Raw genomic sequence first — 26,684 nt, forward strand, 5'->3', positions numbered from 1 at the left:
CAAGGAAATAGCAAAACATTTAGCAGCGGTTGCTCTGAACAAGCCCCTCCTTTGCTGCTGGATGTGACCGGCTGTACGCTGGAAAGAGGTCTGTCTTTACACTGATTTAATAATGGAAATATTATCCACTTAGCTGATAAACATTTTTGGAGAGAAGAAACGATGTAAACGTTTTTACAGTCACGCGAAGCCAGTCAGGTCGCTGTAACCCAATAGCAAGCAGTCTGAGCTAACCACTGCTGTCAATGTCGATGGTTGGCAGTAAAATATGTCTCAGCTGTATGGGATCACGTTTAATTACTGAGACGATTGAGATGTGAGATGCATGATTATAACACGAGTTATAACGCTATCAAATGTTGCTGTTGTCTGCTTCTATGAGCACGTATTTTAGGTGTGTAGTGAGATTGATAACGTGGTGTTACAGTGCGGGTGTTGCCTTCAGGGGTCCAGTGTGTCCAGTTATTTACGGTACGACGGACAACAACATGGGACTGCTGTCTGACCCAAACAGGAGACGGGCTCTGATCAGCCTGCTAACCCGCCTCAATGCCCCAATCTGGTGAGTCTTGTGTCTTAAATGCACTTTATAGCAACACCCAAACGTGCACACAAGCGTATAACTAATATATCTCTTTTTTTCCCCATTCTTTCCATCCTAGTGTGGTCTGCTACATGGCGGGCGTGGCCTGGTTCATGGGGTTGGCGTTCGAGCCCTTCACCCTGAGGACGTACATGTCAGAGAATGCCATGGGGTCCACCATGGTGGAGGAGCGCTTCCCTGCAGGGGAGCGGGCGCTGGCCACGGGCCGAGAGTTTGCAGCCCATAAGAAGAAAACGGGGTAAGAAACACAAGGAAGGAAGACGCAACTTAGACATAGAAGTCAGTTCAAGTCCCTGATTTGGTCATGATTGGTTTTCAATAGCATGGAGGGTCTTCACTGACTTTTTTTTTACAGTTTAAAAGTGTCCTACTGTTCCTATTATGTGTTGAATTGAGCCTTTATGTAAGTAATGATATGTGCCCTTATTCCCACCAGTCTAAAGCGAAAGTGTTGTTTCTCTGCAGGGGGATGCCGGTGGACTGGCTGGTGAAGACCATGCAGTCTCGAGGGCTGGAGGTGTTTACCCAGAGGTTCTCTCGCAGGCTACCCTTTCCTGATGAAGACAAAGAGAGATTCGTAAGTCTCTGTTTTTTTTCTTTGCTTTCAGCAAGTGACATACTTTTCATATTACCCCGTGGTTCCCCCTCTTCTCGCTCCCTCCTCTCAGATGGTAAAAGGCACGAATGTATACGGGATCCTTCGGGCCCCGAGAGCTTCCCGGACTGAAGCCCTGGTGCTGAGCGCCCCCTGCTCCCCGGGCGATAACAACAACCAGGCGGTGGGGCTGCTACTCGGCTTGGCTCAGTATTTCCGGAGTGAGTGCAGAACCCGCCACCTCCGCCTTATTTGAACGACATCGCGGTGGCTCTTGTTTTAACGACCGCTGTGTTCCTCAATAGGTCAGGTTTACTGGGCCAAAGACATCATCTTCCTCGTGAATGAGCATGATCTGATTGGCATGCAGGCCTGGCTGGAGGGCTACCACCACACCAACACGACAGGTAATCACCGGCGTTACAAAACACATACAACAAATCACCCTGAAAGTATTCAATCCTCCCTGCGTGAGACCGCTTTCCTCCGTTGACGTCTCTCCTGCGGTTGTGCGTCGAGGTATGGACTGGTCTCCGCTTCATGGCCGCGGCGGTTCCATCCAGGCCGCTCTGTCCCTGGAGCTCAGCAGTGACGTCGTCACCAGTTTGGACCTGGTCCTGGAAGGCCTCAACGGCCAGCTCCCCAACCTGGACTTAGCCAACCTCTTCTACGCCTTCTGTCAGAAGATCGGAGTCCTCTGCACCACCCAGGGCAAGGTGAAGGCTCGCGATGAGACGCTGAAGAACAGAACCTCACACACGCTTTCCGTTTTGGACGGCTTTTTACTCCCGTGCTCTCCGTGGGTGTTTTCTTACAGCTGCAGAGGAACGATTGGGACAGCGTCTCCGGCTACAGCCACGCGGTCCAGACCATGATGCTGATGGTGATGAAGCAGGCCAGCGGGCGGCCCTGGGGCGATCACGGCCTCTTCCTGCGATACCACATCGAGGCCGCCACCATCAAGGGCATCAACAGTTTCCGTCAGTACAAAACCGACGCCACCACCACCGGCAGGTCAGGACAAGTATTCAAACCTTTTATTTGTAGATCTTACCTCCATAAGCTGACACTCGTATCTCGCTTCACATGCTCCAGGCTCCTGGAAGGAATGTATCGTAAGCTGAATAACCTCCTGGAGCGCCTGCACCAGTCCTACTTCTTCTACCTCATGGCATCCCTCTCTCACTTCGTCTCCATCGGTTACTACATGCCAGCCTTCGGCCTCCTCGCCGTCATCCTGCTGCTTCGTGTATCCTTTCAGTTATTTTACTTGGTTTGATTTCATCGAATAATACGCCACAAATCACACACAGGCTCAAGTTCTCGGGGCTTTTTTATGCTCACTGTCCCAGATGCGAGAATGGAAATGGGGGAAAAAGGGTTCCCAATAATGTAAATGTTTCTTAAATGAACTCAGTGACATCATTGTCTCTTAGCTTCTAGTTAGTTTTAACTTGTCTTGTTCGGTGTTTTCTGTCTGTGACTGTGTTTTTTATGCTGCTGCCTGTGTTGGCCAGGTCTCCCTCGAAAAATAGAGTTTTAATCTCAATGGGTTTAAATAAATAAAACATGTAAATGTTACTGATGAAGTGCTTGATTGTCAGACTTGCCCTTGACCACGACACAGGCCTTAGACCTGTGGGTTCAACTCGGGACTCCGCCGCCGAGAACCGAAGACGGAGTCGTCGACGCGGAGCAGGTGAGATGACACATTTTCAACGGGGTCGGAAATTAAACGACCTGCTCCATGTCGAGTCCACTAAATCAGCACTTTTGCGTTGACTCCGCCTCCTCTCTAGATGTCCAGCAGTCCGGGCGTGCTGTCCGTGCTGACTCCTCTGGTGATCAGCCACCTCACCGGAGTAGCTCTCTACACCCTGCCCATCCATTTCCAGGCGATCGCCGTGGAGCACTTCCCGGTGTCCGAGACCGAGGCCGTGGTCCTGACGGCGATCGCCGTTTACACGGCGGGCCTGGCTTTGCCTCACAACACAAACAGGTAGCGTCCCACACCTGCGACACGTGTATACCTCTAGATTTCCAGGCTTTGTGTGTTTTCTTGCGGTATTGTGATATCTCTCTCTGGAGGGTTTTTCTTTGACTTTGAAGAATTCATATGATAAATATGACCATTCACACAAATTTCTAAAGGGACAAACTTATTATGAAGTGACATTATGGACAGAAAGTGCAACCTGGAAGTTTTATTTTATATATATATAGCTTTTTTTTTAAAGCCACATTATTCTGGACTGCTATTTTTTTACTCATATAAGATGTAGTAATGTACAGAAGCTCTTATTGATTGGCTGTATCAATGCTTTTTCTCAGATCATAACCACATAAATTAAATATGAATTCATCTGAAACCTCACCATCTACTCTAGATGCTTCACATTGTACCTTTCAGTATGAATATTGGCTCTCTGACTTCATTGTTTATCATTTCTCGACACATTTTAATAAGTCTTTTTTTTTTGCACATTCAAACACCAAAATTCCTCCTGCACAGTATTTCACGGGTTTATAAGACAGTCATAGACGACCACAGGCTCAAAAATCTTCCCCGCCCGTCATTTTAGCTCACTGTAACGTGCACAGGAAGAACAGATATCTGTTAAGAGCCCCGTCGTGATCCAGAATGCCGTTTGTTCCTCCGTTTGTTGAAGGCTCCTGACGGGTCGGGGGACGGAGCACGGCTGGAAAGTGCTGAAGCTGGTGGCGGTGCTGTACCTGGCGGTGCTGCTGGGTTGCACCGCCCTCATTAACTTCTCCCTGGGCTTCATCCTGGCTCTCACCCTGGTGCCGGTAGCCGCCTTCGTCACACCCGACGTCCCAAAGTAACCTGCACCGACTCTTGGATCTCTTTACCGCCGTGTGTTAGTTGCATAACCTCACTGCCTTCTTCTCCTCCTCCTCAGGGCTCTATCAGCCTTCGTCCTAGTCATCCTCAGCCCGGCTTGCACGCTCCTCTTTTCTGTCTTTTTCTTCCAAGAGTTGCAGGAGATGCCCGTCAGCTTCCTGGACGGTTGGATGCTCTACCTGTCGGTCATCTCTCAGGGCATCCTGGACCACGCCCTGTACGGCTCTCTGGTTTACCCGCTCGTCGCCCTGCTGGTCTATCCCTGCTGGCTGCTTTTCTGGAACATCCTCTTCTGGAAGTAGGCCAGTCGCGCTGGACGACTGGAGGCTTTCACAGGGAACAAAACCCTCTGAGGCCGTCTCATGTGCGTCTTCACCGAGGGGGTCAATGTGAATGACGGCTAAATCCACTGGAGAGACTGCAAAAGAAGATGAAGATCTATAGTTGCAGTGAATCCTTTTTTTGTGGACGTTTTGTTGGTGTTTCACTCTGAAAACAGTGCATCAGACTTGATAAAAGTGGACTGTTTTGTACTGGATGTCTCACTTACAAGTAATTATGTCGGGACGATCTTTTCACAAGTAGCTAAACACGTCATGGTTGGATTGCTTTTGTTAAAATAATGCGTTTGAATTTCTTTGTGGTCCATGAAGAGAGTGTGCTGGTTTGGTTTTTAGCGCTTGTTTTTTTTTCAGGCTGAATGATGAACAACGGCAGCCCTGATTGGTCGGTTTCTAGACATCAGTTCATCTGTTGAACAAGCCGTCACCGTATCTAATATTTTTATACTTGTTTTGATAAATTTCTTTGAATTGTTTATTTCATATTTATAAATGCCGAATAAAAAAAGGGAAAAGAATTTAAAGGGTAGCTTATTACTTACGTATGGCTTAAAAAACTGAGTTATGACATTTAATAAGATTATTTGACATTTTTCTATAAGATTATTTTTCATCATACTATACATTTACGTTTTTATGACTTATTATTTGACATTTCTCGAACCATACAATTACTTTTCAGGACTTTTTCTTAAAGTTATCTTTACGCGTATTATACAAATGGCATTGTTATGACTTGTTGCATCAAACTATATACAGCTAACTTTACCAATAATTACCAATACACAAATGTGTTGATTTTCATGATGTTTATTCGGCTGATGTACGTTTTCACAGTTTTACATACTGAAAACAGATCATTCCACTGCTGTCACAGCTCACAGGGAATTAAGTAAAACTAGAACTGAACGTTACGCACCTCGTTAAAAATAATACACTTAATACAATGTATATAAAAAATAAAAGCACTTGACAACCCTGTAAACGCAACGCCGTCTCTCTTCGCGGCCACGCCTTCTTTTTTCCCTCTTCGCGCCGCCGACAATATATTTTGTCAGATGACACACACACACACACACACAACAGGGTATTGCGCAACGCTTCAACCTCTCCTCTCACTTCACAGTCGACCGAAACTGAAAACGCAACTCTCCCTCGACTTCAGCCGCGAATGCAGGGAACTTCACCTAAAAATAAATATTAGGCCGTCTGTGACGTTTGAACACACACACACACACACACACACACCCTGTAAAATAAATAAAGAGGTCTGGTCGAATTCAGATGGATGTCGTTTCTTTGTAACCGGTCACAGCGGAAAGCTCTCGGTACTCAGTTCATGGTCTGAGCCTCGACCGGTGCAGCGCTGCGTCATGCTACAATCGCTCCAGCAGCCAGAGGACTCTCAGTGCACTCGACAGTCTTCATGGGAGTATTTTTCTTGTGTTTATGCGTGTGCGTGCGTGCGTGTGCGTGAATGAGACATGGCGACCCCCAACGAGTGACGCTGGGCAGTCAGCTGCTGCTGCTTAACCCGGCCTCTGCTCGGTCCTCCCTCCTTCCTTTCTCCTTCGTGAGAGAACATAAACACGGGGAAAGAGACGACCTTTAATGTCACGGAGAGCCGCGTTCAAAAGGTGCTGATGGGCGAGCGGCGACGCGGTCAGCATACCTGCTGGATGTGCGCGTCGGGTCGGGCTGTAGCGCAGATCTCACAGCCGGGACGGGACGGCTTGTTGATGAAAGTGCATGAGGGACACGCCCACTCTGTCTGCGAGCGGGAGGAGAGTTGAGACGGGTTGAAGGAGGAATAATTTTTTACGAGCTGGATAGATAGATAGTTGATAAAAAGGGCACCCACGATTTTGTCCCAGTTACATTTTTTGCTTTATTACCAGTAGGTATAGACTGCTAACATACCTGTGTTTTACTGGCTTTATTGGTATGATCATTCAGCTGCAGGTTCTCGATGTCCAGGACATCTTTTATATCACCTGGTCTGTCACTTCCTCCACCTGAAGTTGACAAAAACAACGTTAAAAACGAGTTTCTTTAGTTTAAATGTACTATTTACAATGAGGATCGAGCGACATTTTGAATCTGGTGTTTCTACAGCATCTCGTCTGAAACACTGAGACACACAGCGAGGAAGGACTGAACGACATTCACCTTCAAACTCAATTACAAAAAGTTTTAAAAAATAATAATAATCTAACTATAAATGAGTAATAAAACTTGTTATCTTATTTAAAATTCGGTTGCAAATCTTAATGACTGTGTGACGTCTCCAACACATCTACAGACAGTTCTGCTGGTTTCAGGATGGATTGAGGTTTGGGGGGGGGAAACAAATTTGGCTCTTTGACATCATATTAAAATGTTTAAAATCTCAAAAAGCGCAGGTAGGGGAGCCACAAGAATGAGAAACGTCCCGCTACCGTGACAAAAAGTGTCCCGTGTGTGGCGCTCACCCTGGTTGTTGTGGGTCAGCCTGGAGGGCAGCGTGCTGTACCCCCTCCAGTCCTGGGAGGTGGGGCCGTTGCCCGGCGGGAGAGGCGGAGCGAGGAGGGCGCTCTCCAGGTCCTGCTGGAACAGCTGGCGGGTGACGCGGGCTTGCCGGGCGGAGATCAGGTAGAGGTACGCCGTGTCGCCGTCCTTCTGCACCCCGTAGGAGGCCAGCGACCTCGGCTCGGTGCACAGGCACTGACCGATCACCCAGCGCTGCACGCGAGGGTGGAAACCGTACTCGAGGAACACCTGCGGCGCCGAGAGCGGCGGGAGTGAGTGAACGGAAAGCCTCACATACACATTTTGACTTAACTACATTTCCAGGGCCAAACATGTCGTGAAATCTGTTGAAATCAGATTCAAAGCATACAGTAAAGCTTAAATGACTCAAATGAATGAGAGACAATAGTTTGATTAAAAGAATAAACATGTATATAGATGCCTGGATGTATGTCTGCTTATATTTTGAGCCTCCTCCTTTGAAAATCATATCAATTATTTCAAACTCAGCGTAAATGAACGCGTGATTATAACACATTTACATGACTTTTACTGCACTTTTTAAGATTATATGTTTTTCAAGGACTTTTCCTGGCCTGGAAATAACCATTTTAAAAATTCCATGAGCGTATGAAACCTGTTAAATAATTAGTTTTGAAAGACAAAAAAAAAGAAAAGACAATTTTCTCACCTGCTGCTTGAGTGCAGCCACGGTCATGAAAGGAAAAACTTTCACGGTGACGCAACAGGACGACGACACGTCCTCCACCACCACCGACAAACTGCAACACAGACGCGGCACGATGAGTCGCTGAAGGAACTAACACATAACGCTGGGAGCGACAACTCCTCAGACAGGACAGACGCTCCTCATCGCTCACCCGATCGCTCCCTCCGCGTAGTTCTTCTCAGACAGCTGCACCGTCAGCGCCGCTTTCTGCCGAGCCAGAGCGGACGCGTGCCGCGAGGCGGCCTGGGCGTCGCCGGCGTCGATCGCCCTGGCGAGCTCCAGGCAAAGCTCCTCTGTTCAAAGCGAAAGAAACAAACGTTGAAGCGTGACGGAGAAAGAGAGAGAGAAAACACACGCGACGGGCGAACGGATGGACTCACCGGTGAGCGGCAGCGAGGCCGAGCTCCGCCGCTCCGTGGCGGCTCCCGGCGCCGCGTCGCTGAGTCTGCCGTCCGATTCACACGTGTTGATGTTCGCAACTGTGGGAGGAGAAACGAGACGGCGTGTTGCAGAAGGGCGGAGGACACGCGTGTTGGCCACACGCACACGGTATGAAGAGAAACTGGAGAGCCTTTAGTATTCGTTTAAACTGCACAAGGAAAAACCTTTTAAACAGAGAAACGTTGGTTTTCAGGTCCCACTACGATTTCCTCATTGTTTAATTAACACAAACACAATAATAAATCACCCAATTGAGTGTTTCAAAAAAAGTTTAACATGGTTTCTTTGGATTTTTATCATCTAACCTGTGTTTTTTTAATCAGGTGAACATCTTAGGTTTGACTCAACATTTTGACACTTTTACTAAAACTATAAAAAATAAAAATGACTTGAATGAGACTAAAACTAATAAGCACTGCAGGATTATAAATATAAGAAAAGTTGTTCTTCGGTGCACCGTTTTGCTCTCCAGGGCTGGTTTGAACAATTACTACATTTACATGTTTTACCGTAATAAATGATTTTTTTTAAACATCTGTCCTTCTGAACGTTCAGTTGGTCGAGAACAAAGCAGGTTAATGAAGGCTAAAGGAGCAAAACCCTCCAGCTGACCTCGGTGTGCCTCTCTCAGAGACGACATCACCACCGTGGCCCACTCCTCGGCTTCGCGGTCGCAGCGGAAGTTGAAGCGGATGCAGTCGTGCGGCGGCGCGGCCAGACGCATCTCGTGGCAGCGAGGAGATTTGACCTCGTACTGCACGGAGCGGAGGTCGAACTCTGCGATGAACTGAGAGAAAAAACACAGAGAGGAGAGGGAGGAGAGAGAGGGATGGAGAGAGAACCGTTTGTAGAGCATGAACTTCAATAGAACGACTTTTGCAAACATAAAACAAAAGAAAAAGTTGGTTAAAAGTCAATTAATCCAAATATTCGAATAGTTTGATTTAAAGTCCAGCGGTCTGTGTAAAAACGATCATTACGTCATTTCAAATTGAGTTCAATCAAACCAAAAAGTCCAAAATGTAAAAGATATTTAGTACTAGCAAATCAATAATCACATTTAAAATCTGGTACGAGCAAATGTTTGTTTGTTACTCACTGTGCATACTTATATACACTTCATATACTTTGCATTTCTGCACTTTATTATTATTATTATTATTATTATTATCATTATTATTATTATCATTATTATTATTGTTGCTGCTTAATCTCCCAAATTAATACACTCTGCTGTTTTGTTGTATACATCAAGTTGTGTCGTATACGTCGAGTTGTGTCGTATACGTCGAGTTGTGTCGTATACGTCGACTTGTGTCCTATACGTCGACTTGTGTCCTATACGTCGAGTTGTGTCCTATACGTCGAGTTGTGTCCTATACGTCGAGTTGTGTCCTATACGTCGAGTTGTGTCGTATACGTCGAGCATCTTTCATTCCAGTTATTTTGTGTCTTGCTACTGTAATAAACATCTTTCCCCTCGCGGGTGTATAAAGTATATATCTATTTATCTGTGTTTGGTATTTTTACTTTTAAAAAAATGCAGAGAAGTTTCCCCGTTTGTGGACTAATCCATAAATCAACTGATTACTCTAAAGCATTAAAAGGCAGCTTTGAGCATTTGCAATTACACATTGCCGGCCCCCCTGACGACCTTTTCCTTAAGTATCCGTATCCACCATTAAATGTGTCACGAACATGGAAGGAAATAAAGCCCAAAACGTGGGCGAAAAACTGCAATACACTTTGAGTATTAGCATGAGAAAAGGGTTTAATCCTCTGACAAACGGCAGAAAAGCAAATGAATAAACACATAATCTGCCCTCCAACGCTCACTGCGGCACCATTAGGGCATTGAAGTCTGTTGTGGGGAGAGAAAAAGCAGCGGAGAGGGATTTTCCTCCTGCCAGAGCGTCTATTTATACCCCGATATGAATGTGTGTGCGAACAGTCTGCCGGCTCAGACAGACAAGCTAAAAGAAGCTGGGATCAAAGTGAAAGTATGCAAATGAAGAAGCCTCTCGGTGTCTGGGGGATTTCTGTCTTGAGATTCTAGCGAGATGAAAAGCCCAAAAAACTGAGCACGTCAGATTTTTTCCCCCCTCTTTTTTCTTTTAGGATACCGGCAGATAATGAACTCGTCAAAACAAAAGCACAGATTTCAGAGGGAAAAAGTTTGGATTTGTCGAGACAGACGGAGTTCAACGCGAGGTCAACTTCACACACAATCGAGGCCGCCTGCTGCAGTGGGGATTGAAAAATATTAACAAGAAATCAACCCCAATACTGAAAGAGAAGAAGAACTCTTTCTTGTACTGAAACGCGTCTCAGTGGGGGGCCTCTCTACCTCAAAAAGATAGTTCACATGAGTTCGTATGAGGTACTTGTACAGAAGTTAGCGTACAACAGTCGATTGCCGTGGACGCGCGCAGCAACAAAACGGTTTTAAAACGCGCACAAAACAATATCAGTTTACGTGGTCGTTATATTTGGATTATTTTCACAGACAGAATACAGGCGTCGCTGGTTCACCGCTAGCTCGATAGCCCGTTTGAGTTTTACTTTTGTGTTTAAAAAAAAAAAAAAAAAGGGATTTGATCCTTTATTCCCATGAGCAAACGTTGAACATGTTTCATGTTCTGTGAGGTCAAAGTTATGTTTTTGTCAATGGAGTCTTGTTGGAGGCTTTGATGAGAGCAGAGATGGACGTAACGGCGTCAGAAGGAAAAGTAGAGTAGAAATATTGTTGAAAGAGCGTAACACTTTATACCAATTTCTTTTAGGTGGCTAACATACATTTTGCTGCTGACCCCATCCCCAGCAGCACATTGCTCAGCTTCCTTACGTCCCCAATAAATAAATAAATATATTAGAATTTCTTCTTTCAAAAATGATAAACTAAAAGTTCTTTTGACTAATTAACTTGTTTTATTTGTAGAAATAATGCGGGTAAATTTGCGGTCTAAAGACATTGTTGAGCTAAAAAAGAAGAGAGAAGTTCTGCACTGCAGAAAAAAAAAGAAAGATAATTTTGATAGTAATTAGTCTTTTTGTAACGTTGGAGAACATAAATGAAACATTTGTAACGGCGAGGCTGCTCATGAAGTGCAGAGTTTGAAACACGTGAACATTAACCCGGCAGGGAGGGTCTAATGGTTTAAGATTGACTTTGCAGTATTATATGGGAAACGTAGCACTTCAGTATCCTAACTGTTAATTCCTAGTAAAAAACCTTCAGGCTCTGCTGCTTCAATTGTGACCACTTAACAAAACCAATATTAATCTGCCTTTTCAAGTCCCAAACTTCATAAAAGGTACACTATTAATTGTTTAAATGCCCCTTGATCAGATACGACACGGTAGCTCTAGACGGCTATAATGTTTATCACACTACGAGCACAGCTGTTTGTATGAATGAAACATGAAGAGAAACTCATAACAATCTTCACCACCAGCTGCAAGTGCAAGGTCAGGCCTGAAGGGGGCGCCAAAGGACAAGTGTGTTAGTTTCAGATGTGCTGAAAAAGGACCTGCACATTTAAATGTTTTTTTAAAAGCTGTAAACTAAATAATATGACCGTACTTAACACATGTTAATATGAACATTTCTTTCCCCCATTTCATGATTTAAAACAAGTCAACTATTAATTTAAATCAGCCCCAATGGTGCAAGGTCAACGCTGAGAGTCGACCGTTTGGGATGATACAAAATAGTTAGAACAGCGGGGCGCTGTCAGCCAGCGGCAGAGCTTGATCAAAGACAACTTTGCCGAGGAGGAGAGCGGACAGCCGCTCCAGAGACGGAGGGGAAAGGTCACAAGTTCAGTGCCCCGATACGCAGCCGCCATGTTTGTTGATGCTGCATCAAGACTTTCATCGAGAACCTTTAATTAGGAAGGATGTTACCTACGACTGCATTCTGCATCCTTAACGTTGCGTCTACTTTACGTGTTAGGCCCATTGCCCACTTTGTTTTCTGCATTTAAAAAAATAAAAATGATGCAGTGGGTGGACTTGTCTCAGACCTGGAAGTGAAGTTACACTCAACCTTCAGTTCGGTTTTGTCGGCCTTAAAAGGGTACTTTGAGCAGCAGTTTGTCCGCAAGTTGTAAAGCAGAACATGAATGCTGATAATTTACCTCAAACTCTTAGTTAGTATGAAGCAACATCAGTAAAAACAGTGTGAGTCAAATGAACACCGAGGTGGTGGCAAAACATTCGTCAAAAGGCTTTCGGCTCTCCTCATCATCCTGACTGTGATGAAGAAGCTACAGCTGAAAAGTTATTACCACATACACCATTTTTTAAAAGTCCAACTGCAGGTCTTTTTCCATCCTTCATGGCCTTATTATCACCTGGCGAGGGTTGTTGTCCCGCTACTCTGCAGCTCATGCTTGATCAAGAGACTTTCAACAACACAAACCAGTGATTTGTGTCCTGACACTTGCATTATGTGCTTGTTGTGTCACATTTTACCAGCACAAGGCTCCACCTGTCATGTTGCGAGTCTAATAACACTGAATGTGTAGTTAGTAGTTATGGGAAGACTGAAAATGAAAGTGAAACCAAAGCAAAAAAACAATATTGGTAAAACAATTTCTACATCATGAAATGGATCCTTAGAGGGCGTGGATGGATGTATTAAATAGTGTGACTTCACAGAATCTGAATCTGTGGGGCTGTTTTTTTGTGTTGTAGTGCATCATAAAATGGCGTGTACCTATGGTATAAAATATAAATGTGAGTCAGGGAGGTGGGTCATCACATGCACGTTAAAGCTGGCAAACGAAAGCTCACACAGATACACACACACGTGCACGTGTGGACTCACTCACCACACTGCGGTTTCCGCTCGTATCTCGCAGCGCCAGTCGGAACTCTCCGGCCCGGCTCGGGTCCATGCTGAGCTGGAGGCGCAGAGCCTCGCTGCCCGCCCCGGGGAGGCACAGGGGCCGGATCCCGGAATGGCACACCGAGACCCGGACCGACATTAACACGGTGCTGCAGCACGGCGTCAGCGCAGGCCCGCCGCACGCAGCCTGTTGAGACGAGGCAGGGACCGGGGCCGGGGGAGCCCAACCGCCGGAGCTGAGTGCCATGTCGCGGACACCAGAGGCTGGGGGCGGAAGGGGGGAAGATGTCGGAAGCCCCGCGGCGGGTGTTACTGCTGCCCGCTGCTTACGTTTGGTTTACAAGGCCCCCCGGTGTCTGAGGAGAGCGCGTTTCTTCACGGGCAGGCTGTCGTTGTCTCCTAACCCCGCGAATTCTTCCATATCTACCCGACCCGAGTGGACCGGAGTGAAAGAAAAACAAAACAGGAAGTGCGGCGGTACGTCTTTTATTTATGTCCGTGGAGAAACCTTTGGCTGTGAAACATCCGGACATAACGAAGCGCCTCTCAAAAGGATATAGCATGTTCAGACGAGAACACATTTATAAATATAGTTGTTATTATTATTTTATTTACAGAAGAGCAACTGAAGAAAACGGCTGTAAAAAATAACCACTAGTATTTGTTTAAAAACAAAAGACAGAATCATTATTTTGAAATATAATGATTACTAAAATAACACATTATTGCCTGACAATGAAGGCCACCCCTAAGAAAAATAGTATGCTATTTCATTGACTTTGGACTGTCATCTACAAATAGCCACATCCTCAGTGTGATAGCAGGAAAAACACCAAAGTAAAGACAATGAGTGTCAGCTGACTCTGTAAGTCTGTAACTATCAGTAAGGTGTAAAAGATAAATCTAGTTCTGATATAGAAATGGACCTACCTAAGCAAATTTTAGAGACACTTCTTTTTTTGTACTGTACATCTCAAAGGAAAGGCCAAAATAAAATATGAATATGTCTTTTAAAAGCTTACTTATGCCCAGTATTCATTAGTCAAACTGCAAACGCTGCCGGCCAGAACCGCAACCGGTTGCACCAATTGAGCCTGTCTTCAAACCAGTTTGTGGATCTAACTGGTAATTCATTACAAACTAACTGTCATTGATTTATGTAAACAATCTGATCACCTGAGACAATGCATTACCGTTACTGAGCTAAATGTAATGAATGGAGAAGTCAATGAGAAGAGACTCGTACTTTCAGCCAATGTCACGTAGAGAAAAGTATGCTTCAAGGGCCTCAAGGTTGTCACTAAACGCCCCTCTCTGTTAATAAGGCACCAACTGCCACGTAGCTTCCATGTGTATCGTTAACTATATTTATTTTTTCCATACCTCCAGCTAGTACAGCGAGACACAGCTCACTGTTCTGACGGAGGTGCAGAAGAATCATCGAAATGTCTGCTCTGCAGGAGATCAGTCCAAATGTGAGGAACATGAAGCAGATTCAGTATGTGGTCTTATTCAAAAGAGCAAACCAGATCAAGGAAGAGCTCAGACAGGTAAGGAAAAAGAAAAGTTATTGACGTGTTTGCTATCTGGATTCTAACATTTTTTCCAACCTGTGCTTGTGCTTTGACTCCACCTGTCTCCCAGAACGTGATAAAACCATACAAAGAGTTGATAGATGTCTGCTGGGGCGACCCACACAAAGGAGGTGTGAAGCCTCTGACCTTTGTCCGACAGGTGAGTGACCTTCAAATGACTTTTCATCTGCAAACTGTATTAAACGTGCATGTTAATGCATCTTCTTTTGGCTAAAAGTCTGTCTTACTCTCCTGCGTGTCCTCGTGTTTGGCAGGTTCTTGCAGCATGTCTTTACCCTCAGCTTGTGGACAGCAACAAACTGCCAGTGGACGTCAGACAGAGGGCTCGGACGCTGCTGAAGGGATGTGAAGGAGGGAGTGTAGGTAAGAGCAGCGAGTGTGGTATTAAAATGAAAATGAGTCGGCTCACTCAAACTTTTCCACTGACTTCGGCTGGTGTCCCACCAATTTACTGTCGTGCTGTTTGTCTTGAGTGTGATAATTAAATGTTTTGAGCTTTTTCTTTGTTATAGTTTATAATATAGAGATAAACAACAATCACATAACTTCTCCAGGTTCATACACGGCTACACCGGGTATACCAGAGATAGTTCACAGAATCTCTGAATTCATAACCAGACGAGACGGCGGGACTCCATCTCACCCTGAAAACATTTACATCAGCCCCGGCTCACAGTGGGCCCTCCAGGTAACACACTCCTGATCACCGACACGCTGCAACATCCTGCACCGGCCTCTTCCTCATCTCTATTTCTTCCTGCGCTCATCAGAATGTTCTCAACATCCTGGTGGACCGCGAGGCTTCACCCAAAACAGGCGTGCTCACTCCATTGCCGTGCTACTCCACTTCCGTTATGTCCATGGTTGGACTGGGAGCAGTGGCCGTTCCCTACAGCCTCTGTGAGGAGCGGGGCTGGGAGCTGCGCGTGGAGGAGCTGCATCGGGCGCTGGAATCTGCAAAGGGAGTCTGCAAGCCCGTAGCTCTGTATGTCATCAATCCTGGGAATCCCACAAGTAGGAAAAGCCTGACATCCTCCGAGTATATCCACAGGATGCTTTAAAAAAATTATATATATACATATACAATAAAATGGAATAAAAAAAGAGAATACATCCACTTATACATACATAGATACATACACAAAGTATGAGGTTAAATGTGTGAACAATGTTGTTTTTCTCTTCACCATAATTTCAACTTGAGGTGATTTAAAGAATATGTGTCACGTGTTTTTAGGTCAGGTTCAAAGCAGGAAATCCATGCAGGAGGTGATCCGGTTCGTTTCAGAGAAGAGGCTCTTCCTCCTGGCGGATGAGGTGGACGTCTTTAAAGCATCCTCCACATGAGCGTTAACACAAATGTGTGAACAAACACTTCAATATGCTGTGTGTGTGTGTGGGTGTGTTCTCCTGCACAGGTCTATCAGGACTGTGTTTATGGGGAAAAAAGTGAGTTTGTCTCCTACAAGAAGGTTCTGGCGGAGATGGGTCCTCCTCTTTCTGACACAGTGGAGCTGGCGTCCTTCCATTCAGCATCCAAAGGCTTAATGGGAGAGTACGTCTATGGCGATGAGTAGCTGTTGCAGGGATGCAACTTCAGACAAAAAGGCCTCGAAAGTGAATTCACTACCTTTGAAACATGTCAAGATTGACGTGACAAGAAGAACTTAAAGGGACATGTTTGTCTGCATCAATCGAGATGGTTTTGGTGTGTGATTCCTTGTGTTGGAGATACCAGCTGTCTCTACAATATAATGGGACAACGTAGCACCAGGTGCTAAAAGCACACAACAAAAAAAACCTTTTGAAAAGCTCAACAAAAATGTCTCTTTCCAGAAGTCATGACCTGGTTACTGGATTTAATCCATATATCTTGTTGTGAGCAGTATCATGTCAGAGTAGTAGTTGAGTTTGAAGCTTTGAGAACAACAAGCCGAGTGTCAAAAAGTCCCATTTTATTGCAAAAAAGGCCGACATCTCTCTGGCTGATATCTCCAAAACCAGGCAACTCGCACCTAAACAATCTAGATTGATTAATATAACTACAGGTGAGTGGGAAAATCTTTTTTATTTTTGGGGTGGACTATCCCTCCCAAAGTGCCATAAAAATGGAAATTTCTCATCTTCAATGTCATGGAAGTTGGGGAAACTTCATCTGCTGCGACAGCTGGCACGATTTCACTGAGCTCTCCAGATCAACCAGTGACTGGACTCTTCTCTCTCCAGGTGTGGTCTGCGTGGGGGATACGTGGAGCTGGTGAATCTGGATCCCACCATCATGAAGTACATCTACACTTTGTTCTCAACAAGCAGTTGTGCACCCGTGTCGGGTCAGTTTGCCTTGGATCTGTTGGTGAACCCTCCACAACCCGCCGATCCCTCGTACCCACTTTACCAGAAGGTGAGACCAAAGATAAGCAGCTCAAGATCCCCAGTTTGCAGGATTGTCTAAAAAAAAAGATCAATAACACGCTATCTCCCCCCGCCCTCGGTTTGACATTTCTTTTTGTTCTCGCCTTCGACCCCTGCAGGAGACGCAGTGCATCAGGAGCACGCTGGCTCATAATGTAAAGAGAGTCTTTGAGGTGCTGAACAGTCTGCCGGGTGTCTCCTGCCAGCCACTGCAAGGAGGAGCGTACGCGTTTCCCAGAATGCACCTTCCACCCAAAGCCATTCAAAAGGCCAAGGTCACAATACTGCCTCATGGAACCAAGTGCACTCTGCAGAATCAGAGCACTATCATTACAAAAAATACATGAAATAAAAGTCCCATGTGTGAGGTAGCAATCCTAAGATATTTTACACCTGGTTGTTTCCCGGTTATTTAGGAAATGGGAATGCAACCGGATTTGTACTACTGCATGAGACTACTGGAGGAGGCCGGTGTGCTCGTCATTCCTGGTTGTGACTACGGACTAAAGGAAGGCAACCACCACATCAGGTACATCAAATAAACCAAGCGTCAGTCTTCTGAATGAGGCTTTGCTGTGCGGAGAGATACCGTAAAACTCCTTTCTTTCTGCAGATTTTGCATCATAGTCCAGAAGGACATCATGGAGGAATTACTGAGCCGCCTGACCAGCTTCCACACACAGTTTATGAAAGATTTTTCTTAAACAGGTCATTACTTGTGGAGAGTGTTTGTATCTACAGAGACTCTCTTCTCATATTCTGCCGCGTTCTGGAGGTTTCTGGGCGTCAGCAAAGCGCATTCGGGCGTAAACCAAAGAGTTATGTGCCGCCACTTCCATCCATCTGCAGCTCAATAAATCATTCAAACAATAAAAAGAGATTTGACCATTTTCCTCATGTCGGCATGTGAACATTTATTGCAATAAATATGACAATTTATAACGTGCTGTCTGTTTTAATGATTTAGCCAATGATCTGAGCGTTAAGAGTAAAATGCAACTTCTGCTTTTCAGAAAGCAGATAAACATTGAAGCGCAGTCCAAAATCCAAAGCAGTTGATTTCCTCCCACCAAACAGGAGTTTATGATTTACCTCAACGGTAGCTGAAACAGACAACAGTCCACTCTGGGTTAGTCAAGTATTGACTAATTACTCAAACTTTCTTCCTTTAAAGAAAACATAGAAATGAGACGCCGTCAACCTCTTTTCTTCGTCTGCACAAGTGCTCAGCGTGGTTAATCCACCTCGCTGTCACTGCTGTGGCTCTGAGCCAAAGGGTTCGAGTCCGTGTTGTTGAGCAGCTCCACCAACAAGGAGATGAGCTTCCCGTCTTGAGAGGAGTTGGCGATTGCGTTGCTGGGATGGCTGAGGTTGCGGTACAGCATGGTCTGAATGGAGGTGCGAAGCTCCCACAGCAGCTCCCAGGTCTCCACCGACAGCTCGCAGCGCACCATCGAGCGGCCGGGAAACGACACTTCCACTCTGTCTCCCTTCACTGGGACATGAGAGAGTTATTTATGAAAATGAACTCTGGAAAACTAAGAGGATGATCATATTCAAAAAAGGTCCAGAGTGTAGTATTTAGGGCAGATCTATTGGCAGTAATGTGACAACACTAATAAGCATGAATAATCAACTGCAGATACAAAACCACTGCGTCTTTGTGACGTTACAATGAGCAGTTTATCTACATGTGGACACGTCCTCTTCTCAGAGTCTGACAGGTTTCTACGGTAGCCCAGAACGGACAAACTGGCTCTCGATGGGGACGTTCAAGTTTTTGTGTCGGCCACTCCCCAAAACGCTCAACACGGGACAAGTTTCAGAAATTGTTTTGAACTAAATCTTTTTTTTATGAATGCACAGACCTGGAATAAATCTAATTATGCTCTACATGTGGTAAATGCGTCTCTAAGCTCTCCATAAAAGAAGTACAGAAGCATCAGTTCATTTTTCTGCCTAAACTCATTGCGCACATCTGAAATACAGGGATAAGAATGGAGATCTCATCTTTCTGAGCCATGAGCCCCAAAAAAGGGTGAAAGAAAAAAAGATTTGGAGGAAATTATAGATTAATAACCTGTGCAAGGTGTTAAAACAAAACCTATTAAACCAGAATTAAAATAAATATATATACACATATGTTCTTTTAAGACTGACACTTTTGCACGTCAAAAAGTACATCACAAACACACTGCGCTATGTTCGGAGTGTAATTTGTATTCAGAATCAGACAATGATTTGTCTCATCGTTGAGTACATTTCTTTTCTAAAGTAGTCTCTAATAAAGCTAGTTTTGCAGAGAGCAGTGCATGTCTTACCCGTCTCTGTGATGTCACAGTCGGTGAGCAGCAGCAGGGCGAGCGGATGGACTGAAGAGGAGTCTCTGACGAAGACGTTCCCGTTGGACTGGATAGCGCTGAAAAAGGTCAACCAGCGACTTGGGAGCTCTGATTTCCCCCTACAAAAAAAACAAACAAAGAAGACAATACGTTTACACACGTGGACTGAAAGGTAAAAGAAAAGAAAAAAAAGGTCATTTTTGGAGCTTTTTCAGACCTGTTCACTGAGGAGCGGTGAAGCATTACTGGCCCACTGAGTGTGCGGTAACTGATACCGTTGGGGCGAAAGCGTCCTCCTTTGGTCACGACACCTTTCTTCACCTGAAAAAAAACATCATAAATAAAGTTGTTTACCATCCATGTGATGATTGAACATCTGACGTTAACTTTGACTGGTAAAAACTAGATCTAACTTTCGAAAAATAAAACAATTTGCGAGTCAGAAACAACTTCAGCACAGAAATAGACAAACCTCCATCCCTGCAGTAAGAGCTTATAATCAGAGATTAACCTCTGATGGAGCACAGCAGTTCAGAGAGAAACCTTTAGTTCATTTGTATATTCTGACCATTAATACAAAATGTAAAACAAATAGATTATGACGTCTGATCCTTTCAAGCTGTAGCATTTAAGTGATGAAAACATTACACATAAATAATTAAAATCCAATCATGGGGAATTCTCTAGAATAAGTACTTTCATTTTTAACACATTTGATGCTTTTATTCTAGTAAAATGTTGAGTTAAGAACTTTTACTAAACGATCACATTACTACAGTAAAAGTGCAACCGAGGTTAAAAGTAAAACAATTTGGTTAATAGTCATGGAAATTGTGTTAAAAGTCAAATTCTCATGTACCTCAGAGTAGTAAAATCTAAATACACTACTAAGATGCCAGCAAAACAGACTCTCCGCGTTGCCACGTACCTGAATGAGGTTGGGATAGAGTCCAGCCAGCAGCACAGCTTTGAGCAGCTCATCCTGGTCGCTGTGCTCGTTGTAAAGAGAAGTGGACCGCTGGCACTCATTGGTTTGAGGCACTAGCTGGGCTTCCTTCAGGTTATCGCCGAACTGAGAGATGAGTCCTGCAGCGCGACGGCACGAGAACAGAGAAAGTTCGACTTGTAAAAGTAAAAGAAAGACGATTTTAAAATGCAGGTAACGAACGAGTGTGCGCGTCAAACTCACCGTTGATGAATCGAAGGCTGAACCTGGACAAAACGTGCCTGTGCAGATAATCATCCCGGTCCTCTCGGTCACCATGTTGCTGAAGTCTCCTCCAACCCAACACGGCTCTAATAAACACCAAATAGTCGCTGGAGCTGGAGCGGCCCAGAGCCTCTTTCGCCTGGAGAAACAGAAGAGAGACGACCGAATGACAACGAACTCTGATTTATTACACTTTGACGTGTTCCCTTAAACCCGTGTTGGGTCAAGAGGTAGGTGTTAGATGTTAAAACATCTCACCTTGTCTATCAGGGGTCTGTTCTGCATGCTGTTGTAAAACGGGTCTTTGGTCAGGCAGGCGGCTACGGACAGCATGGGCAGAACGCATCTGAACAGGGCGCCCAGGACCAGCACTTTACCCAGACGAGGGTCACACGACATGCAGGCGATGCGCTCTCCTAAAGGCGTCAGGGTCTCTGTCTTATCCAATACTCCTGCAGAGATAGACGTTGGCAGCATAGACGTAAATACACACACAGACACACACACACGGCTAAAATCTCACCATCCGATCCAGAAAGTCTCTCACCAATCCCTTGCAGATTTCGGACAGCAGCTCTCACAGCTTCTCGCTCTGGACTGTCCAACACTTGGGATAAGAAATCTCCAGCCTCCACGCACACAAATAAATACATATTTAATTTAAGTACGTCAGCAATACACAAAACACATGATGAATACATGAAAGCCATCGTTTCAGTACCTTGCAGTTAGGACTGTGGATTTTGGCTTGCACTACTAAACTCTCCAGCGGCGTGCGCAGGATCTCAGGGATGGGGAAGGGAGTCATGGACTCCAGCTGCTTTCGAGGAAACAGGTGGTAGGACTGTCCCGGCTGACATCGACCCGCTCTCCCTTTTCTTTGAGTGACATTCGAATGAGATACCCAAACCGTGTCCAGACAGGAGACCTGGGGGAAAAAAGAAGAAACCAAAGGAAACGGATTGGATTATTCTGAGAAAACACAACAAATGGCATAGCTTAGTTTTTGCAGCTGTGAAACGGTTTTAAAGGGAAACGTTTGACCCCTAACCTTTGTCTTTGGGTCATAATTGTGTTCTTTGTGCGTTCCCACATCCACAACATGGACGACGTCATCGATGGTGATGGAGGTCTCTGCAATGTTAGTGGCGAGGACAATCTTCCTCTGGTCCACTTGGGGGCGGCGGAACACCGCCTGCTGGTCCGATACTGATAAACTAGAGTGCACTAAAAGAAGAAAGGGGTGAATTGAATTGTAAAGTATTTTGTCTTTAAGTATATAGATTCATAAAGAGTCTTCGTAAATCTGTCTGCGGTCTCTTACGTGGCACAATTATCTGTGAGCCGGAGGAAAAGCGTTGCTTCGCTTCCAGTTTCTCTTGAACGGCCTTGATGTCCTGCCATCCGGGGAGGAAACACAACACCGCACCTGAAGCGCGACAGGATTATACGGTTATGATCAAAATGGGCTTCTTATATACACACACACGACAGACACACTTGGAGTTAACAGACATATAGATTCATTGTTGTTGCGTCTAGCTAAGTTTCGAATTGTCTCAACATGTTAAGGGACATATTTACGTCCCTCATTTCAGAATGAACAGAGTAAAAAAGTGAGTGTTATATAATGCATATTGATAGATAGATAGATATAGTTATTGGGAGGAGTATTATCGTTTGCAGGCTTTCAATGCTGCGAGGCTATTCCTTTGTGGTTGCTTCAATTTTCTCAAATATCCACTAAATAAAGAATTGAAGTTGGTCTGTCAGTTACCTGGCTCGCCATATCTGTCAATGTGCTCGATGACATCAGCAACTAAATCCACATCTGGTGTGTTGTCTTCTCTTCCTCCCTAAAAACAAGATAAAATACAAATTCATTGGACACAAGATACAAAATGACCAAACCTTAACAAACTAAAGTGGAGACATGTTACAGAATCGAGTCTCACCTGCTTCTCCGCCTCCGCTGTCTTTGGAGCCGGCTTTGGGCGTCCCATCTCCATCAGCACCTCCTCCAGGAATTTGTCCTCCACTGGGTGCATGAATCCGGGCACCTTAACGATCGTGCAGCCCCCAAAGTAGTCGGACAGCCTCTGCTTGTCCCCGGTGGCGCTCATAAGCACCACTCGCAGGTCTGGATTCTCCTTTAAGCTGGAGCGCAGCAGAGCCAGCAGCAGGTCCGTGTTGATGTCCCTCTCGTGGACCTCGTCCACCACCACGTGGCTGATTCCCTTCAGGGACGGGTTGGACTGCAGCTTCTTCAGCAGGACGCCCACTGTGAGGAAGAGTAAGGCTCCTCCGCTCTGCTCGGGCGGGCGGCTCTCCAGTCTCACCTACGCACAGGAAAGCATTACTTACTTCTCGTCCATCCACCGATGTTAACAACCTGAATAGTTGATAGCTTAACAAAGGAAGAAAGTTATACTTGTCTCAGTTATATTACACATCCTAAAGTCTTGAAGAGTGCCAGTCGCAGTGCACTTTCCTTAACTATCAAACAATTTGGTTTAATAAAATGGAAAGTCCTAAATAGAAAAAAATGTCTGCTTCTCTTTATACATGTACATACATTTAAAAAAAAAAAAAAAAGATACTTATATTTATTAAAATAATTACATTTTCCTCCCTATTTTGTTCTAATTTAAATTAACAAAATTCAATAAATATTCTATATAAAAGATAGATAGATAGATAGATAGATAGATAGATAGATAGATAGATAGATAGATAGATAGATAGATAACACTTTAATCTTTTTTGGGCTGAACAGCACACGGAACCCCTTTTTCAAAAATGTTGGTCTATTTTAAATTACTCCACATTTTAGCAAATATTTCACAATTCAAGAAAAGCTATTTGCTCAAAAATGTAAATGTACAAATGTACAATTAATTTTGTTATGAAAAAGTTTAGATATTTCTTCTTTTACCATCTCAGTGCAAACTAAAACCTTCTCCCTCTCGAGGCTATAGCCAATTGTACAATAAAATAAACACATAAAAACATGGTTATTGTCAAACTATAAACACGCATGTAAATAACAAACACAGTGAACTATGAACTTGTAAATATACCTGATATCCCACAGAGCTTTTCAGCGCTGGACCCATCTCCTCAGCGACGCGATGGGCCACGGACACGGCGCTTATCCGGCGAGGCTGTGTCACCACGACGTTGCACTTGGCCCCCTCGCCATCTCTCACACACTCCTCCAGCAGGAAGCGAGGGATCCGCGTCGTTTTGCCGCAGCCCGTCTCACCGTCGATCACGACCACCCTGGACGACCGCACCGCGGAGATCACGCGCTCGCGGTGGGCATCGACCGGGAGCTCCACTCCCAGCTGGGGGTTCGCCGCCTCCCATTTCTCCTGCAGGTGGGCGCTGAGCTGCTGGGCCTTGTCTTCAGACAGAGGTCTGTACCGCCGGCCAGTGATGGCGTCAGTCAAGTCCTCCTCGTCCTCCCCGTCCTCTCCGTCCTCCTGGTTTACCGCCTGCTGTCCTCTGGCCTCTTCTTCCTCCCAGAGCTTCTGTACTTCCGTCGCCACTGGGTACTTTTTTTTTTAATAAAAAATGAGGCGTTATTTTATGAATGCATCGCTACACGGCCAAAAGTTATGTGAACCCTCAAACGTTACAATCAAATGTGAATTAGTAACATTTATAGACAAATTCATGGGCACAGCTTCTATAAGCTTTTGGATAATCCTCCATCGTTCTCCCGGGGGGTGAAGACTGACCTGTGTGAGGTACTCCCTCATGTGTTGCTCCAGGTATTTTGGGACTTCCACGGGGAAGGGCCGTCTCTCTCGCTCGCCAGCCTCCTTCACCTGGTCTCGGTGGTACTTGGCGTGAGTCAGCGGGTTGTTGTATTCATCCAACAGCTGCAGCTCCTGGACAAGGTCAAACGATGCATGTCTTTAACTCTAAAACATTTGAGGTAAAAAGGAATATAGCCCTGTCTTCCATATATGCCCCTCACCTTCATTTTCATGCAGGCGAGAGCTGCAGCCATCCTCTCCGCCGTCAACCGGTTTCTCGCTGTGGCGTAGAACGTCATCTCCTCTGGCCAGTGCAGCGTCAGGACGCACCTTTTTAGCTTTGCTCCCGTTACTTTGAACTGAATTAGCTCCTGTAAAGACGGAGAAAAACGAGACAGTTAAGGAACACACACGAGCTAGGAGCTCAGCTGTTGTCGTTGTGCAAAGGACGAGCGCTACCGACCCTGATTTTGTTGGACGACGTGGCCACCTGGATGATCCTGGTGAGCAGAGATTTAGGTTGCGGAAACAGGGAGAGAGCTTCGATGATGGTGGTGGTGTCTTCTATGAGAGGCGTCGGCTCTTTTTGTTCACCAGCTTTCGCTTTAAAGACAAAGGCATTTTCCGTCCAGGATTCTTCCTCGTTATCATAAAGTTGCGTTTGTAGCTCCCCTATTCCCTTGCCAGCTCCTCTCTCTGGGAGCTGATTTTGTTGCCCAATGACACCCATTTCCTGTGCACAAAGAGCAAGAGGAGGGGGTGTCAATACCACTACAGACTAGTAAGACAAAATGGAAACGTGTGTCTACTTGTTTACTGTCAGCACCACGTACTCTGAGCTTGAAACAAGCAGCGGCTGCAGCGAATCGTTCCGCGTCGATCTTCTTGGAGGCAAAACCTTCCTCTTCCATCTTGCAGGGCCACAGCAGAGTGACGGTCGCTTTCTACAGACACACAAGTCACAGCACAGAGTTTAGTTATGCGACACATCAGCTGGATTGTGTCCAACAGGATTGTGTCAAGGACTTCCGCTCTGACCTTGACGCCAGCATTTTCAGTGCAGCTGTACTGGATGAGCTGCGACAGGTCCGAGACCCCCAGGGAACGGGAGATGGTGTTATTCAAGAGACCTTTAGGGTCTGGGAACTCCTTCAGCAGGTTTGAGCTCACGTTATCTAAGCGGAACAAAAAAACAAAAAAAGGTCACACACAGCAAGGTCAACGATATCCTGTTTCCGGGTCTAAACGCAGGTTCAATTCAATTCAGTTTATTTTGGATCGCCAAAAATCACAAATACAAGATTTGCCTCGGAGGGCTTTACAATCTGTACACATAACATCCCTGTCCCAAGACCTCACATCGGATTATGAAAAACTCCCCAAATAAAGACAGTAAAACCCCTTCACAGGGAAAAAGGGGAAGAAATCTGAGGGAGAGCAATAGAGGACGATCCCTCTCCCTGGATGGACAGAAGCAATAGATGTCATGTGACCAGAATGAGCAACGAAACAGGGTTGCAGCACATTACATGAATATGGCAAAAACATTCATATAATGAGCGGTAGGCATGGACCACGATCCAGATAGCCACAGTCCATCGTAGCATGCTAACTGTAGGGGGGGAAGACACAGAAATACAAGAATGAATGTCGAGTTTTACCCATGACGGGATGTCCTTGAGGTTCATCTCTGCTGCGAGCCGTCACCTGTTAGCCAGCCTAGCTAAACGGCAACTCGTATCTCACCTTGTTTAGTCTGTAAATGCGACGTCCCGATTTCCTCAAAGCGCCGTGCTTTCGTCCCGTACCTCCGCATTTCTCCGCTGCAATTTGACGCTGTTTTGCCTCCCGCGTGGACACATTTTGAGACATTACACAACGCTCTGAGCCGCACGAGTAAACCACCGGGTACCGCCATCTTTAAACTAAAATGTGTACTTCTGCGCCGAAGAAGACGCCGGCGGTCACAGCGACTCCCTCCGGTGAGGAGGTGGAACTGTTTTACTTATTAATGGATCTGCTGTAAATTGGTGTCGCAGATCCATTTAACAAAATTAACTTTGTTAATTTATTTCAATAGCACTTAATTAACAGTTTAGGTGATATATACAATGATATGGAATATCTGTACAGGGTCTTTATTGTCAAGTTCTTTCTTTTTTGAAGATCTAGTAACATATTCAAATCCCTGGATGATTAATTAAATGTATTATTAATTTGAGGGCTTCACAAAAGTAAAAAAAAAAAAGAAGATTGATTTCAAAAATAGATTTTAAGGGCCACGTTTTTCAAATCCCCCAATTATTGATATGTGGTGGTGACTCTTTATTTGTATAAGTTTTCAGAGAATAACCTAAACCCTTAAAATACAATAGCTCTTTATTAGCAAGTTGCATATATTTTAGAGATATTTGTCTTAATTCTGAG

General features: G+C 45.1%; 4 protein-coding genes across 5 annotated transcripts; 2 read left to right on the forward strand and 2 right to left on the reverse strand.

Annotated features, from left to right (window-relative positions):
• gpaa1 (glycosylphosphatidylinositol anchor attachment 1) lies at positions 1-5,645 on the forward strand. 2 transcript variants are annotated; one of them, XM_068604317.1, is made up of 13 exons: positions 1-88; positions 446-562; positions 663-842; positions 1,070-1,181; positions 1,273-1,420; positions 1,505-1,606; positions 1,719-1,915; positions 2,017-2,213; positions 2,295-2,448; positions 2,827-2,898; positions 2,999-3,198; positions 3,869-4,039; positions 4,121-5,645. In XM_068604317.1, exons 2-13 carry the CDS (start codon positions 489-491, stop codon positions 4,362-4,364), a joined length of 1,851 nt encoding a protein of 616 aa, XP_068460418.1. In that variant the 5' UTR covers positions 1-88; positions 446-488; the 3' UTR covers positions 4,365-5,645. The 2 variants fall into 2 exon arrangements, with proteins under 2 accessions (XP_068460418.1, XP_068460426.1); XM_068604325.1 differs by having other exon boundaries at positions 4-88; positions 428-562.
• Positions 5,198-13,404, reverse strand: sharpin (SHANK-associated RH domain interacting protein). Its single transcript, XM_068604352.1, has 9 exons — positions 12,918-13,404; positions 8,695-8,869; positions 8,022-8,120; positions 7,793-7,934; positions 7,603-7,693; positions 6,875-7,160; positions 6,324-6,418; positions 6,076-6,174; positions 5,198-5,972 (listed from the first exon to the last, which is right to left on the reverse strand). The coding sequence occupies exons 1-9, from the start codon at positions 13,179-13,181 to the stop codon at positions 5,919-5,921; spliced, it is 1,305 nt and encodes a 434-aa protein (XP_068460453.1). The 5' UTR covers positions 13,182-13,404; the 3' UTR covers positions 5,198-5,918.
• On the forward strand, positions 12,968-17,852 carry LOC137804884 (alanine aminotransferase 2-like). Its single transcript, XM_068604339.1, has 12 exons — positions 12,968-13,411; positions 14,324-14,484; positions 14,579-14,668; positions 14,784-14,892; positions 15,084-15,217; positions 15,300-15,543; positions 15,767-15,846; positions 15,948-16,084; positions 16,756-16,930; positions 17,061-17,216; positions 17,358-17,470; positions 17,555-17,852. The coding sequence occupies exons 2-12, from the start codon at positions 14,380-14,382 to the stop codon at positions 17,643-17,645; spliced, it is 1,434 nt and encodes a 477-aa protein (XP_068460440.1). The 5' UTR covers positions 12,968-13,411; positions 14,324-14,379; the 3' UTR covers positions 17,646-17,852.
• dhx30 (DEAH (Asp-Glu-Ala-His) box helicase 30) lies at positions 17,636-26,175 on the reverse strand. Its single transcript, XM_068604306.1, has 19 exons — positions 26,004-26,175; positions 25,296-25,432; positions 25,091-25,201; positions 24,721-24,990; positions 24,479-24,628; positions 24,237-24,389; positions 23,574-24,050; positions 22,449-22,832; positions 22,271-22,349; positions 21,818-21,922; positions 21,545-21,720; positions 21,215-21,421; positions 21,041-21,122; positions 20,752-20,945; positions 20,473-20,632; positions 20,212-20,369; positions 19,501-19,604; positions 19,263-19,402; positions 17,636-18,436 (listed from the first exon to the last, which is right to left on the reverse strand). Exons 1-19 carry the CDS (start codon positions 26,173-26,175, stop codon positions 18,177-18,179), a joined length of 3,519 nt encoding a protein of 1,172 aa, XP_068460407.1. The 3' UTR covers positions 17,636-18,176.
• Between the last annotated feature and the right edge of the window lie 509 nt (positions 26,176-26,684).

This window comes from Clinocottus analis, unplaced genomic scaffold, assembly GCF_023055335.1.
Source record: "Clinocottus analis isolate CAN_PGR_092001 unplaced genomic scaffold, fCliAna1.0.p SCAF_11, whole genome shotgun sequence".
Lineage (NCBI taxonomy): Eukaryota > Metazoa > Chordata > Actinopteri > Perciformes > Cottidae > Clinocottus > Clinocottus analis.

Bases quoted from the DNA above. Each gene is read 5' to 3' on its own strand.
- dhx30 (XM_068604306.1), bottom strand. From the start codon at position 26,175: ATGGCGGTACCCGGTGGTTTACTCGTGCGGCTCAGAGCGTTGTGTAAT. The intron at 21,721-21,817 runs GTAAGAGACCGC...TTCTTCTTTTAG, and splicing joins CTCACAGATAATTGTGCCAC to TGCACTCTAGTTTATCAGTA. The intron at 19,605-20,211 runs GTACGTGGCAAC...GTTTTTTTTCAG, and splicing joins TCTATCCCAACCTCATTCAG to GTGAAGAAAGGTGTCGTGAC.
- gpaa1 (XM_068604317.1), top strand. From the start codon at position 489: ATGGGACTGCTGTCTGACCCAAACAGGAGACGGGCTCTGATCAGCCTG. The intron at 1,916-2,016 runs GTGAAGGCTCGC...GTTTTCTTACAG, and splicing joins TCTGCACCACCCAGGGCAAG to CTGCAGAGGAACGATTGGGA. The intron at 2,899-2,998 runs GTGAGATGACAC...CCTCCTCTCTAG, and splicing joins GAGTCGTCGACGCGGAGCAG to ATGTCCAGCAGTCCGGGCGT.
- sharpin (XM_068604352.1), bottom strand. From the start codon at position 13,181: ATGGCACTCAGCTCCGGCGGTTGGGCTCCCCCGGCCCCGGTCCCTGCC. The intron at 7,935-8,021 runs GTGAGTCCATCC...CGCTTTGAACAG, and splicing joins GGCCTCGCTGCCGCTCACCG to AGGAGCTTTGCCTGGAGCTC. The intron at 6,175-6,323 runs GTATGTTAGCAG...TCCCGCTCGCAG, and splicing joins ATAAAGCCAGTAAAACACAG to ACAGAGTGGGCGTGTCCCTC.
- LOC137804884 (XM_068604339.1), top strand. From the start codon at position 14,380: ATGTCTGCTCTGCAGGAGATCAGTCCAAATGTGAGGAACATGAAGCAG. The intron at 15,218-15,299 runs GTAACACACTCC...TGCGCTCATCAG, and splicing joins GCTCACAGTGGGCCCTCCAG to AATGTTCTCAACATCCTGGT. The intron at 17,471-17,554 runs GTACATCAAATA...TTCTTTCTGCAG, and splicing joins GAAGGCAACCACCACATCAG to ATTTTGCATCATAGTCCAGA.